The following is a 19,841-nucleotide window of genomic DNA, read 5'->3' on the forward strand; positions in this document are numbered from 1 at the left end:
ACATTATATTCATATTGTTGTTAGAATTTTTCAGTCAGTTGAGATAAATCTTGAGGAGAAACATTTTGGGTTGTTTTGTGTCTGTATCGGCCTACTATAAAAAGCACTTTGCATTTTCAATTTTGGTACTTGTACTTTTACTTTTGATACTTAAGTACATGTCAACACCATATACTTTTGATACTTAAGTACTTTTAATATGAGCTACTTTAAGACTTTTACTCAAGTCATTTTCTGACGGGTGACTTTTACTTTAACCGAAGTCACTTTCAGGTAAGATATCTGTACTTCTACTCAAGTATGGCTTTCAAGTACTTTATACACCACTGATTGAAACCCTGAACTCACGGAGGGTCCATGCACAATCGCTGCAGTGAAGAACAAGCCACAGAGAGAATGACTCACACCCACGGTACTGAAGTATTTCCTGAAACAGTCACCGGCTCATTTTCTTATGTAGAGAAGTGCAGGATGTTAATGTTAGAGACTTCAGATGTAATGGAACTCCATGTAAACCCAGTCTCTTCATCCATACATGGACATTACAGCTCAATCTATATATATTCTATACAAAGAATTTGGAGCAGATCCAGATAAACGGGCAGATCCAGGTATTCTTTTTACTTTCTATAACATGGCAAGTTAACTACAGTGGAGGAATCTGCTCTCTGAACAAATACCAGTGATGCTAGTCTGCAATACATACAGCTATCTAATTCATAAGTTGGTTATTATAGTATTTAGTTAACTTTACTATTGAAATTTGAACCTTAACGGTTTGTCCAGTGAACATGAACTGTTGAAATTCAAAGAAAAAAAACAAATTAGTCAAACTCTTTCTTCTGTAAAGTGATATCAGATTTATTCAGGGTTTTCTTTTCGCAGAATCATTTCCTCTCAAAAAAGAGCATCTAGATTTGTTTAATTGTGTTTGAGTTTGTCCGATTCCTCATCTCCTGATTTCTAAAAACTACAAACACAAAGGTGTACGACACGGGACAGAACTTTTAGACGCCTCGGCTGGACAGGAGGTTTATTAATCGTTTAGGTTCCACCTGCTTTGTTACTCGTGCTCCGGCGTCCTTCTTCAAACTGTCACGAGCAGATCGAACCCGAGGAGCGAGCTGTGACGCCGCCTCGTGCCCGTCTCCTGCCCGCACCCCCCCCCCCTCGCCCCCCCCGCCCACAGTGTGTGTAACTTTCACCCACAGCTCTTCATCTCCGCCGGGCACCGCAACATGTGCTTTGTTTCCACGTGAGCACAGAGGCTCCTTTGACCAATTTACCAAATTATAGCCCCCATCTCTTTTGGGAAAAAGCAGAGGAAGCGGAGCATGCTGGGAGTCGTCCCCCCCCCCCCCCCTTCTCCTCCTCCTCCTTGAATGCTGGGGTTAAACGTAGCCCGAAGCAGTGCCTCCTGGGAAATGACCCAGGGCTAAATATATAGCTGTGCATCTTTAGAGCTTAAGACGCAGAGCGGTTCAAATCACCACTGTGGGTGTGTGGGTGCTGGTGTGAGACAAGGAGAGAGAGGGAGTGTGTGTGTGTGTGTGTGTGTGTGTGTGTGTGTGTCTGTGTGTGTGTGTGTCTGTGTGTGTGTGTGTCTGTGTCTGAAAGGAAACAGACAGCGCTGATTGTGACTGTTGAAATGATTCAGTGTTTACGTTCAGGCACTGAGGTCAGCTCTGCAATAGTGTGTGAGTGTGTGTGTGTGTGGTTGTGTGTGTGTGTGGTTGTGTGTGCGCATGTCTATATATAGTTATGAGGGACAATTCTGGTTCAGTACCATCATTGTGAGGACATTTGGACCGGGGGCCTCACGAATTCAAAAGGCCAGTTTGAGGGTTCAGACCTGGTTTTAGGGTTAGAGTTAGATTTATGTGAGGGTGATGGGCTAGGGACAAGTGTGTGTGTGTGTGTGTGTGTGTGTGTGTGTGTGTACGTGTTTGTATGTGTCTGTGTGAGAGTGTGAAAGAGTGAAAGCGAAAGAAAGTGAAAGAGGGCATTCACGTTGCTACACTGAACTGTATATGGTTTCTAGTTGTTGCCCTCAGGCATCTCTGGCCTCACATGGGAAGGCTGTGTGTTGTGCCTAAATGTGTGTGTGTGTGTGTGTGTATGGTGTGAGTCAGACCAAAGGTGTGGGTCGAGTGCAGCTTATTCTTTCCCCCCCAAACCCCATCTCTCCCGCTTTCTTTCTGGACGGCCTGGTACACCGTGAGTGCGACTGCTTTCCCTGTAAAGAACACACAGCATCTGGACTGGCAGCCGTGTGGCTACCCCCCCCCCCCCCCCGCTCTACTCTGATGTTTACACTGCCGTTGGACGTGGGCCCGCACGGCGAGCCGAGCGGCCTCAGACATGCCTCGGTGTGCTTGTGTCTCCACTAAGCTGCTGGAATGATGCATTCTTTCACCTGGATGAGAAACTATGCAGCTGGCAACGAGCAACGAGCAAGTTCACCTTCAGTTTCCCTGAGGTGAGAGCCTGCATCGGTGGAATGTAAAAGAAAAACAAGTCATTAAAGCTCGTTGGTTCTTTGTCGGTGCCTCAAATTGAACTGAAGTCTTTTTAATTTGAAAATAAATGTTGTGTTTAGGGTTAAAACGTTGGAAAATTGACATGTTGCCCTCAATCTAGAAACTTTGTAAGACTCTCTGATTGCTGTGGGACATTAGTGAGTTGTGTCTGACATGATCCATCACTGGGGGGGGGGGCAGACACTGACAGATACCGACACAGGACACCTGCAAGGGCTGCTGTGTCAAACAGTGCCGTCTAGTGGTAATAAACACAAACTGCAGGCCTACACATGACAGGTCACCTGAGTCCTGTTATTCCTCACAACATATCAGTAGAATAACTGATCGCTTCCAAAGATCTCCACCCGTACACACAGCACCTCACACACAAACACAATCACACACAGACACAATCACACACAGACACACAACCAGGCCAGGGCCGTAACAAGTCGGTACCATTAAAACTCCTTCATACAGTCTAACTCTCATATGAGGAGAGTTGAAAGTGTAAATGAAGCTCAGCTCGTTCCTTCAGTGACAGAACGTTTGGCAGGTGGACGCCTCAATATGAAGAATATATCAAAACCTCAGAATCAGTGTAATAAGCCAAAAAAATGAGAAGAAATTAACAGTTTTCAATCACCAGGTCTCAGTTTATTGTTTTACTTTATACACATTGAAAAGAGAAACATAAGTTAATGACGAATAGCAGTTTTATCATGTCAAATTATTTAGCCTATTTCTCTTCTTAAATGTTTTTGACATATCTAACAATGAATCACAGAAACAATAATGACAGTGATGCTCAAAAGCAAAAACCTCTTCTTCACTGTTACACAAATAGATTTGACAAAACTTTTCAAACCTGAAAAACTAGACAAAATTCCTTTTTTTAATCAGAATTTCATTCAATTTATTCACCTGAACAACTGAGGTTTGTAAAAAATCTTTAAAATAGAACGATTATCTTCATAAAATGCCCCCAAAGACTGGAAAACCATATTAATTTATGGTCAAGCCTTACCACTTCAAACACACACACACACACACACACACACACACACACACACACACACACACACACACACACACACACACACACACACACACACACACACACACACACACACACACACACACACAGCTGTTAGTCTCTCATGCTCTGTGCTCCTTCATCTGCAGCGTTCACACAGCCATGTCCCAGAAATGTAAACATACTGTAGTGGTGCAGAGGGAGGGGCTGTGTGTGTGTGTGTGTGTGTGTGTGTGTGTGTGTGTGTGTGTGTGTGTGTGTGTGTGTGTGTGTGTGTGTGTGTGTTCCCGTTCCCACCCCCGTGGGGTAGTGGATGCCAGGAATCCCTCAGGACCAGAGGAAAAGCAAAGTGGACCGTCCCTGCTGTGGGAAAAACCCCTGAGCCGCCTGCGACCCCAACCCACCCCTGACTCCCCCCTGCCCCCTCCACACATCCCCCCACCCGTCCTGCTCTTACTGATACGGACCGGCCGCTCTGTTACGTAACCAAACGCCTCTGCCAACGTGTGAGAGAGGGCGGAGCCTCTAAAGGCCAAGTATTTGTACTCCTTCAGGGTGTGTGTATGTGTGGAGGGGGGGGTCTACACAACCACACCCACATGCGTACGGACTCACAAACACACACACACACAAACATTACCTATTTCCTTCCTCCGCTCTTTATACTCTCATGTCCAAATATGGTAATAACAAAGAAACATCCTGACAATGATCTTGATATTGATCTTCAACATGAATGGGAAAGTATGAGATGTTCTGTACATGCTTTTATGAATGTCTTTACAAACAGGATTCAAATGACTGTCTGGTGGAGTAGTTGTTGTACTGGGTGGGAGTCGACCGTCTGTACTGGGCTGATTGGGACGTCAGGTTCAGAGCTACTGGGAGTCGAATCAGAATGTCTGCAGTGCGTTCACCATGTTAGAGATCGTCATTCTGAATCTAAATGATATTTGTTACTACACTAAATAACTAAAACTCCAGCTGGGGAAGCATTTATTTCTATTTTGTCAACAACAACTTGGGAAATTGGCGAGTGAATTGCTCACAGTTTTTGGATGGGCCTGAAAACTACAAACATAGTTTTTTACTTGTTATTTGACATGAAGAAAAAGTTAGAATTACATGATGAGGACAGTTTTAACCCCTTGTGGACGAATGTTGCGAATTTGCCTCAAACCCCATTCCGGTCTTTTTATCCCACTAATGCCTGATGGTGCAAATACTACACATACCATGAAGGTATTGGAAGTACTCTGCTTCCATCTAGTGGTCGGAGTGGAAAATACATACTAGCCCCTTGGTACTGTGCAGCAAAGTTATTTTGGGATATTAAGCTGTATTTGAAATACTGTGATGATGGAACAGTAATGATTGTACAGAAACATATGTTGTTATTCAATTCAAGCAAAAGCTGCATCAGTATAATAATCTACATACCAGAGACTGGAAAATCTGTTAAATAATGGTTATGCCCCATTATGCCTAATGTCGCTAATTTGCATCATACCTAAATTTTATATCTATTGTATATGCTATATTGAAATCAACAATCTCAACTTAATTTAGCATCTGTATGACAGCCAAAAACACAAATAATATTTTTTTTATATATTGGAAATTAATTCAGGCAATAAGGGGTTAAGACACGTGGAAGTCAACTGTGTTATCTTTCCGTTAGGGACAGAGTTTATATGAGTTGGTATCACAAAGCTTCTCTGAAAGTGCGAAAAGTCTCAACCCTATTCCAAAAAAACTCTGATTCTATTCAGAGTAACAGCCGCAGCGTCCAAAGGAAACCAAAGCACAACGCAAGGATGATGGACAGAAGGAGGAGGAAGTTGGCGTCTGATAACCGGCAGTTACTGAAGTCTGGAGAGACTGACACCGACATAGAGACCCAGAGCTGAGGGAGACCACAGGCTGAGCTGACGTTTCTTCATACTGTACTTTCTAAATCTGGTACGAAAGTCAATTACAGCCGAGCAGACAAGTCCATGATGATAATAGGTCCTAGTGATTGTTTTGCCTCCTGTAGCTGCAACATCTCGGTGGGAATGACTTCGTAAAACTGGAGTTTACAAGCCACAGGAAACTAAACAGCCCAGTTTAGTTTTTTACCACGCAAATTACGAGTGTGTTCATTATTCAATGTTTAGATTAACTAATGAGAACTGGGAACTGTGGGATTCTTATAGGAGTGAAAGACGTAAACTTCCTTTTTTACAAACTACACTTCAACATTACCTCATATCGAACACGACAAATCATCATTGCAATAAAGCAAAAGACAACATTACCTACACTTTGCTGGATTCTCTTGTAGGACACTTTAAAAAAAAAACACTTTGAAGCCGGGTCAATATTAAACATGGTGGTTTCATGCAGGAGCCACTTCAGACCTTCCCAGCAGGGAGCTGTGATCTGACTGTATGTGGTAATGAAATTACAGGGCACATCATGGAAGTAAGAGTGGCTCTAAACACAGATCTAATTGGACTACAACAAGACCTGCATGACGTAGGTGTTGGCGTTTGCATGTTTGTGCTTGTGAGTTCATGCATTGGCAATGTGAGTTTCTGGAGGGGTGGGTGGGTTGGGGGGGTCCAGATGTGTCCAGATGTGCAGCCATGGCTTCCTCACCAGAATCCGTAGCACCTCTCCCTCTGTGCCCTCATCCTGCCTTCGTGCTTGTGCAAAAATAAAACAGATGCTTCCCGGCAGCGCAGCCTCAACATGAGGGCACATCTGAGCAATGCCCCCCCCCCCCAAGTGGGTGGAGTCGGGGGGGTGGAGGGGGTCTATTTAAGGCTAGTCACTTCTGTCATCAGCACTCCTGGACGGGATCCCCCCAACACCCCAATCATCAATTACAATAAATAGACCTGGAGTTGGCTTTGGTGGAGTGTTTCATTTCAGTCAGTAGCCAGTGGGGTTACTCGACTTAAAGAGCGTGTTCACTTCATAATTACACAGATGTAACATGAACATACTTGTACTTGTGCTGTGCTGTGAGACCGTTTCCAACCCTGTGGCTTCACTGAGACGTGTACAAGAACAGCTCGACAGGCTCGATCAAAATAAATACCTTAGAGATAGCGGCATTTTACATTTTTCAGATAGCAATCAATCCAAGCGTCACGATGTGTTTCAAGACACATCGTGACCTCCTCGTGAGCTGTGACCAGACGCCACGAAATCTACAGGCGTGTTTGGTTTTAAGCGACCATGGACGAGAAGTCGTTAAAGGTTTGATTCGACTGAAAGCTCCAGAACTCAGCCACTAAATGGACTTTGTCACTTTAGGTCAAGAGTGAACTTTCAGTCTCAACTCTGATGCCAAACACGGTGAGAAGTTGAAGAACTAAAACAGATGGAATTTTGACATCTACAATTCCATGAAAAAGCGGGCCGGCTTCAACCGCTAGTGAAGATCATGTGATTCCATTGAATGAGACACAGCATCGACTGAAGGACCTTTGCCGGGAAACTGCTGACTCAGCATTGTTGTTTGATTCTATCGAAGCCAAAAACAAGATACGCTCAACAGATGAAATATAGTGAACTGTAAGGAGGCACGCACGCACATGTTGTGTTTGGATTTATCCGGCTGCATTGACAGATTAATTCTCCTCAGGGGATCAATCAATCAATCAGTTATCTACCTATCAACATATCTATTCTTCTGTAGCTATGACTGATTTGAATTCCACTTATGACCGGGTAATAAAGCTGTATTTCTCTCAGCTCGTCCATCTCAGTGGAATGCCTAGAATCACACACATTACAACCGGTTGCTCTGCACCTGAGTGTGGCAGCGACTCGCGTTGGTCTCTGACCGCGAGCGAAGGAATTCACCAAACATGGGCCAGAGGAGCGATGACACACACCTCGGGCCAGAGGGCTGCATGCACGTCTACACAAAAAACACACAATCCAAACAGCAGCGTCCAGTTCCCGTCAGTCACCAAACAGATGAGCTCAGGTGGAATGATTTACTCATCTACGTAATAGGGTCTTTTTTATATATAAACTGGATACAGAAGGGCTCTCCACGGTGCTCAACTCCATCACTCCGTTTAACACAGTTTAAAGTTACGCCAACAAATATTTTACACCTCAGCTCATCAGCGTTTATGGAGCAATCATCACCTTTACTGCAGGCGAGGAATCCCCTGGGGAGACTCCTGCTGGCAGGCGGAGGAACAGGAAGCTGTAATGAAGGGACAGGCTCTGTGGTGGATGTCTCCTTCCATTCAAACAGATAATGGACCAGAAAGGACAGAAATATATTCTCTTCAGTGTCTGTTTTCGAGCCGCTAAAGCTGAGAAGTTTATAAACGCTGCTGGTCCTATTTTAGTATATTAATATAGTAATATAATAATGAATACTCCGGGGCTGTGTTTTAGTCTGGACAGGCAGAAACAGAGACATTTGGAAACCATAACTCTCACAGACACTTGCTGATTGGGTCTATTCGGTCATGACTTAATCTTCCATGATTGGTCAGGCTCCAATCACATGACCCTCTTCCAATTATCCAATTAATAATGTTTCTGTCCCCTTTGTCTTTGCTAACAGCGGTTGTGCAGTTAAATTCATAAGTTGACACTTTTTACATGAGTAGAAGATGACTGATTGTGTAACAAGTCCTGCAGGAAGCATACCTTCCTGTTGACACTGGTACGTGTATGCCCAGTGAATGCCGTTTTCAAAATAAAATGCAGTCGTGTGGATGAAGCCGAAGCCAAAACCACATTTATTTCTATCTTTAAAAGGTCCCAGGCTGTGTTGTTAACTCTGCAGCCGTACACGAGCGTGCCAAGAATTTCATTGTACTCATTTAAAGTTGAGTGACACTAATACTTCTGATGAGAGGTCAGCTGTCAGACTGCAGGCTCAGTCAGTAAAAGTGAGTGTTTATGTCGTATGGAGCCCAGCAGGCATTGTGGGAGCAGACGTTTACTTTTTAATTATTGCACTCAAGTGTCTGAAGGTGTTTGTCAGAAAAACCAAATCGCTCCGGTCAACAGCCGGCGCGCTTTACCCACAATGCTGCACATCTTAAACAGATGTCTTCATGCAGAAGGTATCTGGTGTGAAAGCATCTGTAGAGGATAATAACATGTTCTTGTTTGATTACTGCAGCTTCCAGAGAAGACGTTTAGTCAAATACTTTCTCTGTGAGCGTAGAGAAGTGCAGGGGATATTTGCTTTGGTTTGTCAAGCGCCCAAAACCATTTAAATACACAACATGCAAGCGAGAGAGCGAGAGAACCACGTCCAAGTCTCACACAGCTTCTAATGCCAATACCAAATAAGGCAACAGAGCAGGCGTGTGTTTTATTGCCCTTCCAAAATCACTTCATACTCAGACTACATCTCACTTTGTTCACTGTTATTTTAAATACCAGAAAACGTCAGAGAATGATATAGCAGATTCAGGCACGCCGTGTTTCATCACTCTTATCTGGATTTTTTTGTTTTTGTTTTCACGGCAAAGCAGCCAAAAGATACGACTTTCAATATACCTGTGACAATTTTAGCAGAACAGACACAACTGCTGCCACACAACAGTTAAATCAAGTCAAGACAAGTATGTTTATAAAACCCCAGATCACAAGTTTCAGTCTCGAGGGGGGGGGCGCTCAGATAAAGATTCATTATCTGCAATAGTAACTGCCTTGTTAGTGTAGCTGATAGAGGCTGTTACCAAAGCAAGGACCCAATAATGTCTGCTGAGCACGTACAGCATGGAAGCAATTACTTAAAAAAAAAAAAAGTGTTACTCACCAGCTCATAGTTTGTTGCTGGAACACAAGAGGAAGACACCTGGAAACAGAAGAGAAGGTTTGTTAGTTATATCATTGATTGTCATCATTTTAATGCAATAAATGCATTCTGGTTATATGTTAAGGCTTCATACATGGTTGATATGCTTCAATATGCCAATGCAACATTTCATAACCACTAAAAATGCAACTGTAAACCAAGGAAAGGCTCAACTTCATTCGCCTTAACGCTGCTCTGATCAATATTTTATATAAACAATAAGAAAAAGTTGTAATGTGAAAGAGAAGAGAGGATTATCTCAACTCTTTAGCATCTTTCTGCTCATTGTTTTGGATTTTATGGCTCGGAGCTTTACTGTTTTGGTTCAGTTTCATCCAATGGCAGATAGTTGGCAAGTAGTGAAACACCGTAAAGGTTTCAGCAGCTAAAACACCGGATGCTAACACCTCTGAATCAACTTGCTGTAGAACATGTTAGCCATTGCAACATATAAGCATCTTAAAGCTATGATTGTTGAGAGCATACCTCCACCAAGGCTAACGCCCTATCTCGCCATGTTACAGAAAGACAAAAACAATTCCTGGATGAGCCTCTCAATCCCGATCCGTTCCAGATTTTAATAATTCTTCTTGTTCCCTCCCCTTACACAACTTCATGGAAATTGGTTTCAGTATTTTATGAGGAATCCAGGTGAATGTCAGACCCACAAATAGAAATGAGAACCCAGCCTCCTTGGCAGAAGTAATAAGACTTATTATTTGCGAGCTGCCACATTTCTATCAGAAAAGACATTTCCTGCGACAGCAGCACCCTGAAGTCGTAACGTAGCTACGACAAGGTAATGACAGAGTATTAGCGCTGCAATAAACAGACTAAAGAGCCGATTGTCCATCTCTCCCGCTAGAAATCTAAGATCGTGTTTAACTCGACCAGAGCATCAGATGTGGTTAGTCAGGGGTGGGATCGCTCCAACAGAACTCATGATCTGTCAAGTGGCCGAGCTAATCCGATTAGCGTCCGACAGTTTCCATAATGGCTCCATGAGGCTGGAGCGAGAGCATGAGGACAGCGGCTGATAAACAGGAAGGGTGTAATGATCATGGCCTCGAACAGATGATTCAAATGAAGTGCTTCCAGAAAAAGAAAAAAGACGACTCGATGAAAACAAACCACCGACGCTTCCTTCCTGAGCGTCTCTGCGTTCTGTCCCTTTGACTCGGCTTCGCCATCACTTCTGTGAAAAATCCCTACAAACCTAATTTGAACCAGTTAGTTCCTCTACGCCACTTTCTCATTGGAGGATCGGTGAGCAACAACAAATCCAGCACATGACAGCTTTATGACTCCCGTCGGCTTTGGACTTGTTACATCTTTGTTTTATTACTGTACAAGGACTTGGTCTTTTTTAGCTTTGAGAGATTAGGCCCACGGGGTTATCACCAGTGTTGACCTTTTAAAAGCAAACTTCAATCTGAGCAGCTGGTCGTCCACTCTCCTTATCCAAGACTAATTGTGTCATTGCAAGAACACAATCCCTCTGCTCTGCTGGGGTCTGCTCTGTGTTTCTGTTGGAGGACGTAGGACCCGCATCTGCCCACAAATATCATGTAGAACTCACTTGAACAAATATAAAGGTTACTGAGCAAAGAGGAGGCATTCAGTCTCCAGTTGATTTCAAATTAAACATGATACCAGTATTCAGTAGTTCTGCCAATGAGTCGAACTGCTTCATTGCCTCAACTCCTTTTTAAACGTTTCCAAAACAGAGTTGATGCAGTAATGTCTGGCTAACCCTCCACCAGCAGTGAACGCTCACCAAACTAAAAGCACCAGTGCGGTGTGAGAATGGCTGATTAGACTCACAAAGTTGAGGCTGCGTGAGTCACCCACGGGCCATTAAATTCTCTTGGTTTCTTTTATAACCATTACCTCATCTGAAAATACAGGAAGGTTAACTGGAAACAGGGGAACAAGAGGATCCACTGATATGAACAGAGGCCGTGGCCGGTGGTGCACCCAGTAAACCATTCCTCACCTGCTTATGAAATTCCACAAAGGTAAGAGTTTTGTTTGAACTGGTGAAATGTCGAAAGCAGTTTGGAAAAAAAAAAAACGACTCCCGTTGGTGTCGAACACGAGGCCAAAAAGCATCTGTTTGATTTTCATGGGAACAAAATGTTCCTCTTTGACTGCTGTCCGTCTCCGCTGCCCTGTGTGTCCACAGAACACTTGAATGAAGGCATCCAAGTGGAATGCGTCTCTGCTTTTTGAGAATTCACGTCTGGCGCGTGCGTCTGGAGCAGACAGGACACACTATCTGCGTCTGGCTCAGATCTCCTCCATCACAAGTTATTCCAACACTCCCGTTATCCCCCCAGTTCTATTCCAACTCCAGCATCAGTGTCACCTGCAGACATCGACGTGCCGTTTCTTTTCTCGGCGTCCCTGTTCCTTCAGGTCGACCCTGTCTCTGCCCCGAGTCCTGAGGCGTGTTCAGTGTTTGCACCTGATTGTGTCTCTGCAAGCGCCTGACAGCTCGTCCACCAGTAATCAGGGATCACTGAGTACACACCTATAGGATCCATGCTGGGCCCAACGTGTTCAAACATGTAAATATCCTGGTTTAAGAAATCTGAAGGAGATTTCATCCTAACCCAGATTAGTAAACAGAAGGTTTATATTCTGCTGCTGTTTGTGTTTACAGGCAAATCCTGAAATTAGAGGTTAATAGTATGAATGCATCTTTAGGGATCTTTAAGGCAATTCTGAATAATTGTCTGAAGCAAGATGTTTTTGTTACATTGGTGTTTGTATGACATTCCTACGTCCTGTCATCATCACCTGTAGTTGACATTGATTGGTTACAGACGGGTGTGCATGTCAAAAATTGTATTCTTAAACTTTTTTTTTAATAAAGTGCATCAACATTTTTTTTACTTTTGTTTGAATGGAGAAAATGAGGTAACTGGTTCACTTCATTGCAACAGTAATATTATTATTGTATTAATACCAGCTAAATTAACCAAACTAGGTGGATGTGAAAGCCCCTCGAGCTTTGTTGAGCCTGTTGGGCTGAAACAACTTTATCATTCCTCTTTGTAAATGGGGTTCGGTGACCCCGGGTCATTCCCATCAGAGCTCTGCTCAGCTTCAACCGTGCAGACATCTATTATACCAACATAGTTACCTTGTAATGAGACAAACATAATTGTTGAGTTGCTGAAATTCACTTTCAAAAGCTATGATGGAGGAGCCGCTGTCTGTATTTCTAAACAAGCGGCTCAAGGGCCAAGATATGTTTTAAGCCTGGAGCTGAACAGGTACATTACACAGGAGGTAGATTCATTTTACTAAGGACCAACACAGTGCTGGTGCAATACAGTGAGCAAGATAGTCAACAACACAGTCCACATGTCAATGAAATACATGCAACCACACACACTAAGTGGAATACCTACTTTTAGCCTTGCAAGGGAATTTGAAGAGAACAGAAACTCTCATACAGTGTCTCTGTCTTTTCTAAGCCCAACTTCTAGGTTCATCATTCATCTTGTAGCTGAACAATGAACCTGAGACGTGCCACCGTGTTACTGTCAACCTCAAAGTGTCAGATTGATAATGAACTACACAACTGGATGAACCGTTATTACATCTAATGCATAGTGAGGAATAAATTACATTTGTATCTTAAATTGCATCTTTAAGAGACAAGAGTGTTATTTGTTGTGAGAGAGAAACATGACTCAAGGAGCCGCTTCACAACATCTTACATCTCAAAGACTTTGGCATCTGACATTCAGCTCAATGTCATGTCCAATAAAAATCAAAAGTAAGAGTCAGTTTATGATTGATAACAATCAGAGTATATTACCCCGTGTGGCCAATGTAATATAAGTCTGCGATGTGAAGGTCAGATTGACAGAGGAGGTCTGCCCACTTCAGAATAGCTCTCACTTCCCTGAAGCTGGAGATCTCCCAGAAACCACAGGGGCTATTTATCTAAAGGCCCGGTGCAGGTGAGCACTTAGCGGGGGGGGCTAACCGCAGGTCAAGCAGCGGGAAACCACTGGATGACAGAATACACCCAGAGCTGCCCACAGCCTGTTTGGGGCCCTGAGCAGAATTAGATTTTGGGGCCCCCCACTGCTTTTGTGCTGGCAATACTATTGACCATTTCCAATGCATGATCTTTCAAACACTGGTAATCTAACACCTAACATGTGTTGATTATACCGATGCCAGAATTGCCCTTTTTAATAAAGATCCAATGGATTGAAGATCGTGCTTTGGTTGTAACGGCTGTAATGAATCCAGAATAACATAAACATTGTGTTCAGTGAAAGCAGTGAACTCCCCAGACGATACCCGGGGTTAAACTGGGCTATGTGTTTTACTAACTTATGAATAGGAGCATGTGAGAGACTGATATGTTACTAATGAATTTAGCGAAGCAGAGTTTATCAACCGGTTCCCTGATATCGGTCCAAACACTCCATGCTAACAGCTTTTGGATTAAAATGACAATTGGTACAAACATTCATGGTACCCAGAGGATGAATCCCTTTGACAATCATGAGCTGAACATATTTATTCAATCCAATCCAATCCAGATATTTGATGTTTTAAACAAAGTACATTTTGGATGGAAACATCATATAAAACCAATGGAAACAAAGCAACGAATGGCTCTTGAATCACATTAGAATTTTAATGAAAACCTACACAAAGCCTTTGTCCCGGCTCTGCCGTGCGTGGGGAGGAGGCCTGGCCAGAGTGTGTGTGTTGATGCTATCGGGAGTATTCAAATGAGTGTAATATAATAAAGGATAATTGTGTTGTTGCATTCCGTACATGCTTCTGTTAACAGCATTAAACAAGGGCCCATTTCCTGCAGACAAAAGTCCATGTCAGACATCTCTGGCTCGTGGGACAGCGTTCACATGCAGCTCGCTTCCTGCTCGCCGCCGACACACTCCAGACACAGTCACGTTATGTAACCGATGTCAATCTCCCCGGTACGAACACGTTAAAGACGTGACCGGCACATGGCCTTAAACAGATGATCAACTCAACCACTATTTGGGTAAACAACCTGCATTCAAGTCTCTGCTTTGCTCGTCTATAAATCTCAACCTCAATTCAGGAAAATCAGACGTCAGGGTAATAAATCACGGAGAAAAAAAAATTCCACTTTCACTCCGAGAGGCACAAAGTAAGTGGCATGCTGCTTGGTGCTTGTTTCCACCGTGGAAAAGAGCTTGTGTGTTGTTGTTGTTGCCTCTGCGCTGGCGTATTAACACACGGCTGCCCTGAGTGCTTTTATGTTTATCCAGATCTTTGCATCTGGCACATCCCAGCAGAACTATTCAGTGTGCAAATTCAATTTGTGAGCCCTAACCAGTAACAGGAGGCCTTCTGTGGCCACGATGCCGGAGTGTGCCAAAGAGCCGGGCTGCGTGGACTTATTGGGATATTATCAAAGCAGAAAGGAATTGTGGCAGCACCTCGTTCCAAGTGCCGATGCCCTGTCACTTTGTGTTTTCATGCTTTTCTATCCATAATCATTGATTTACAACAAGTTTGATGCATCTACTGTTTGGATTTCTTTTTGTCTAACTTGTGTCCTTCCATTCTCCGCTGGCGAGTTTAGATTTCTTGTCTTGTCCGTCTCTGTGAAAGTTGTGTTCTGTGTTTTGCCTCAGGGAAGGTTGTGGATTGGTCTGCAGGACGTGTCCACCAGTGACCTGCAGACCAGTCTCCAAACACTCTGTCGTGTCTCTGCTTCGTTGATTAATGTTTTGCAGCATAAGAAACACGTCAGGAATGGGAGCGGGACTTTCTACTTGTTTACACCTACTGAGTTCTGGGTTTGAACAGTTGAACCAGGACTTTTCTCTGTGGAATCTCTATTTTTCTCCCTGTGTCTGCCTGGGTATTCTACAGATATCACTGGTTTCCTCCCACAGTTCCAAGACTGGCAGATTGGTTGGTCAGTTTAAGAGACTCTAAATTAATAGTAAATTGTTGTTAGTGTCTGTGAGTCTGTCCTGTGAAAGACTGGGGACCTGTCCAAGGAGCCTTGTCTCATGCCCCCGTGAGACTATAAACCAGATCCTAAGCAATGAGCGATGACGGATGGATCCACAGATTTATCCGTTAGTCAATAGACAGTGTTTATCAACTTTATTTAAATAACTCAATGATTTAAATAGAGCATTTTAGGTTCCAGCTTCTCTAATTTGATGATTCACTCGCCTTCTCTGCTTTATATCATTTGACTGCTGCTCAGACAAAACTCGAAATCAACAGATTTGACTTTGGCTGCGCCCATTTCATTTGTTCTTACATTTAATTTTCTATAAATAAATATTGATATTGAGTAATTCCTGATAACAGCAGTGCTGTTATTCCTGTATCTCTACACAGTGCAGTCAAATGAAAGCGTCACGGAACAAGTCTGTTGATAAAGTTTTAAAAATCCACGTCACAGCCGGAGCAAACAACCACGCTGAGATAAAACTGTGACAGATCAAATGAACAGAAAGATAAGCACCATGATAACACACGCGCTGTCTGCCTGTGTGTAAACAACGTGAGGCCTGCAGGGATCCGACAGAGCCAGTGTGTCCCTGCCATGTTTCCTCTCCACGCTCGGGACTCGGAGCAGCGCCTGTTCATTCTCACCTCGTCTGTGTTGGACGGGACGGACGGCGTGGAGAGGGGAGAAGCCGCCGCTTGTTTCTTTTATTCCACAGTTACAGCGGGGGTCACGTTTCCCTTCCAGGCCCTTTCAGCTAAGGGCCGGTATTTACCAGTGCGCTGATTTGCACATTTATCATGGCTCTCACTGTCTGGCTAGAAGGGCAGCCATGAAGAATCAAGCCTGGGGGGGGGGTTATATGTCCTTTGGCATCCAGATTATAGTGAAGGTCCCCTGCTTACACACCGGGTTGTGTTTCCAGTCACACAGGACTGTTATCTTTCCTGCCGTTCCCAATCCAACACACTCACTACTGAAACTACTGCAGCAACGGCTCTGGAGGAAAAGCGCTTGTTTGCAGTTTGTCCCAGAGTCAGATGAAATAAAAGATCAACACAGATTACATCCCAGTGCGTTCAGGAGAGTGAAGGGACACGTCTAAGGGCGTTGGGCACTTCAGCGTCTGTCAAAAGGGAAAACTTGAATTTCAGCTTCTTCCCCATTTTGTATCTTAGTGACAGTGTCCACATGAAAACATGAGAACATTTTTCCACATGACGTCATCGAACATCTGCTCGCTCACTGGAGAAGAACCAGTGTGAAGACGGCATCAACAGAACGAGAGAGACTGGGCGGAAAAGGGCTGAAGGCAGCACTGGATCATCTCCACACATGTTTTGAGACTTACAGGATTAAAACGATGATCTGATTTTCAGTTTTTCCACCCAGAAAATTGAATTAAGCTCGAAAGAACATCTGACAAACTTATGCAATAATCAGCCTGATGCGTCAAATCTATTACGTTATAATTGTTCATTTCAAAAACAGCTCAATTAAACGATCAGTCATGAAGTCCTAAAGTAGCCATCTACTATTTTGATATTCGATTAATCAATTCAAGTGTTGTTTTTAATGAAATTCTTTGGCTTCTTGAATTCAATGTGAAAAGAAAAACATTCTGCAGAGTAAAAACCAAACTTTCAAATAACAATAAGCATAAAACACGACACTATCCTTAAAATCAATTCCTTCCACAGGACTGACTGTTGTGGTTCAGAAATATGAATTCCTGATGTATGCCTTTGACTCGTACCCTAAATACACAGGAAAAATAACCACATGTTATGATATTGAAGTTATTACAGTTATTGTGGTAACTGCCCTCTACGATTTACCAGAACAGGGTTTGCCGCAGTCTTAACCATAATCTTACATCACTTTTATTATCAGGCATGAAGTTCTAAAGACAGGAATGCGTTCTAAAATTAGATGGAATAAAAGGGTTGTAGTTGACAAATGGTCTGTTTCAGCGATATCACCGATTATCATCATAATACATAAACACATACTGCGATCAAATGCATATAGAGACTGAACAGAGATTTTCTTCATCCTGCTTTCACCTGTTATTAGATATTAGCACTCTACAAATGCCAAGATCCCTATTATTTCTTGACACATTCCATTTGACCCCTAATCCAATCCACTCCAAAAGTTAAGGTCATCTTCCTTGACCCCCATCCCACCCTTCCACCAAGTTTCAAGAAAATCCGCTCAGTAGATTTTGTGTGATCCTGCTCAAAGTCAGACAAACAGGAATGCAAATATAACCTTGTTTGTGGAGGTATGATGCAAATCACGGGTCATGACTAAGAAGCTCCAGGACCAAACAGAGCTTGTGGTGAGACTGTTTTGTCGGCTGCTCCGACAAACTAAGACCACTCGATCTCAGACAGGGATCAGCCTGTGACGTGTCCCCCCCCCCATCTCCACTGGGAGCCAGGGAGTGTCTGATCCCGGGAAGGAAGAGGGTTGCAGTCACTGGACAAGCTGAGGCGAACCTCCGCGCTGGCATTTAGAAAAAAACCCGACAACTCATAACTCACTCAAAGCCCCTCGGAGGGAAGACTTATGTTAACATGGCGGGTTCTTACAGAAGACCGCCACTAACTCACCTTCACGCCCACACACTCTGCTGTCTAATGACAGATGGATGGGGAGGGGTTCACATTTTATCCCAATAAAGTCTTTCTTGTCGTCTCCGTCTCCTCCGTGCCTCCTCTTGTCCATCCCTCTTTCCGGACATGTTCCCTTACATGTGCATTAGAAGTGAACAGAACAGGGGGAATGGGAGGGAGGGGAGGGGGGGGTAACATTCTCCCTCGGCTCCATAATGTTTGGCACACATTATGCATTTGAAATCCACTGGTAAAATATTGATCCATTCACAGATCTGCATGACGCTCAGACCACAACTATTAATCACTGCAGCGCTGCGATTCCAGCACAAATATTACCGTAATAAACTGCATTGATAAGTCAGGGAGGGTTGAATCAACACTGTCATTAGCAGGTCACTAATAAGCCGAATTTTTTGATTTATAGCTTCTACAAAGGAGTTGATAAAGGATTTTCTGGTGATAAAAATCAACAAGGGGGTTCAACAGTATATGGAAATGGTTCATATGCTGTTCTGTACATCTGACAACCAGTGAATAGAAAGCTTTGTATAATATTATTCATATTAAAGATAGAAAAGATGCTAATGCAGCATTCACAACATGCAGATTCGTGCCAAACGTGTCCCTGTCCTCCCGCAGCCAGGTCCTTTCGACTCCGAGCCGCTCGGATGGATGGAGGGAGCCTGGCACCGACGCTTCCTGTGTTTCTGCTCGAGACCAAGTCGCCTTCCCCATCAATCAGCCGCCAAAAGCAAACAACAATATGAAAGAGGCCTGGCTGGCACAACGGAGGAAACAGGTCTGCTTTCTCTAAACATTCCTCTAGGAGACGAGAAGGCTTGATAAGAAAGAGGAAGAAAAAAGGAAACCCTCTCCGCCCTGACTGCTGGCACACACACACACACACACACACACACCCACACACACACACACACACACACACACACACACGGACAGACACACTCAGGGCGCATACTTCACATAGTGTTCACATGAATGTCCAGTCATATGGAAACAAACTGCCGTTTCACTGGTGTTTTTTAACTGATCTAAGTGAATGTAAATCAAAGCTAACCCTATTTCACGCGGCGACCTCACTTTACCGTGAAGTGGAAATTCCTTTTCAGAATCTGAACGCTGCCTTTTTATTAGCTGACACAGTAAATTTGGAGATTTACGTTGCACAGCTTCTAGGAACCATCCAGGGATATTTTTTGCCAGTAGTAAAAACACCGGTAGGTTTTGTTTTTTTGTCTTCCACAGAAATTCCTGTACAAGTGACACGTCCACCCTTGTCTGTGTGATGGATTTCCTGGAAGTAGCACATGCCGATGCACAAACTATTTCATTTCATACCTGACAAATTTAATTTATGACTCTGATACTTACTAGTTATTGTTTCTCAGTAACAATTCACCGTGTTTGACATAAAGTAAAGAAAAGGCCTGAGGAGCATGACTCGATCAGTCCCGGAGCCAGAGTTTACACAACAAGTCGTAAAATGTTATTAAATTCGATAATGAAATTAGCTTTTAAATCAGTTAACTTATAGCCTGGAAAACCATAAGTGAGCTCGTGCTTATTCATTGTCACAGATGGGCCTGTATATTAACATGGTGAAAAAAACGATGCATTAAATGCATGAAGGACGGGGAACAAAGCACCTGAGAAAACAGAGGAGCCCACTTATAAATGTAAATCTGCTTGCCAAACTGAAAAGACATGTCAAGACTCGGACTATGAATATCTCTCTCAGTGTATTTCTTGACTTGGCTCTCCAAGAAAAAGGTCATTATACCAGGACTCAAGCTTGATTGCATGGAGTCAT

At 43.5% G+C, this 19,841-nt stretch overlaps 1 protein-coding gene across 1 annotated transcript in view; it reads right to left on the reverse strand.

Moving 5' to 3' along the window:
* The window catches only part of tns1b (tensin 1b), a 139,252-nt gene that overhangs the window by 64,213 nt on the left and 55,198 nt on the right, over positions 1–19,841 (reverse strand). The window contains exon 4 of the mRNA XM_061088667.1: positions 9,353–9,391. Coding sequence (XP_060944650.1) covers positions 9,353–9,391 — 39 coding nt within the window. The remainder of the gene's footprint in view (positions 1–9,352; positions 9,392–19,841) is intronic.

Source organism: Limanda limanda, chromosome 16 (genome assembly GCF_963576545.1).
Source record: "Limanda limanda chromosome 16, fLimLim1.1, whole genome shotgun sequence".
Classification (NCBI taxonomy): domain Eukaryota; kingdom Metazoa; phylum Chordata; class Actinopteri; order Pleuronectiformes; family Pleuronectidae; genus Limanda; species Limanda limanda.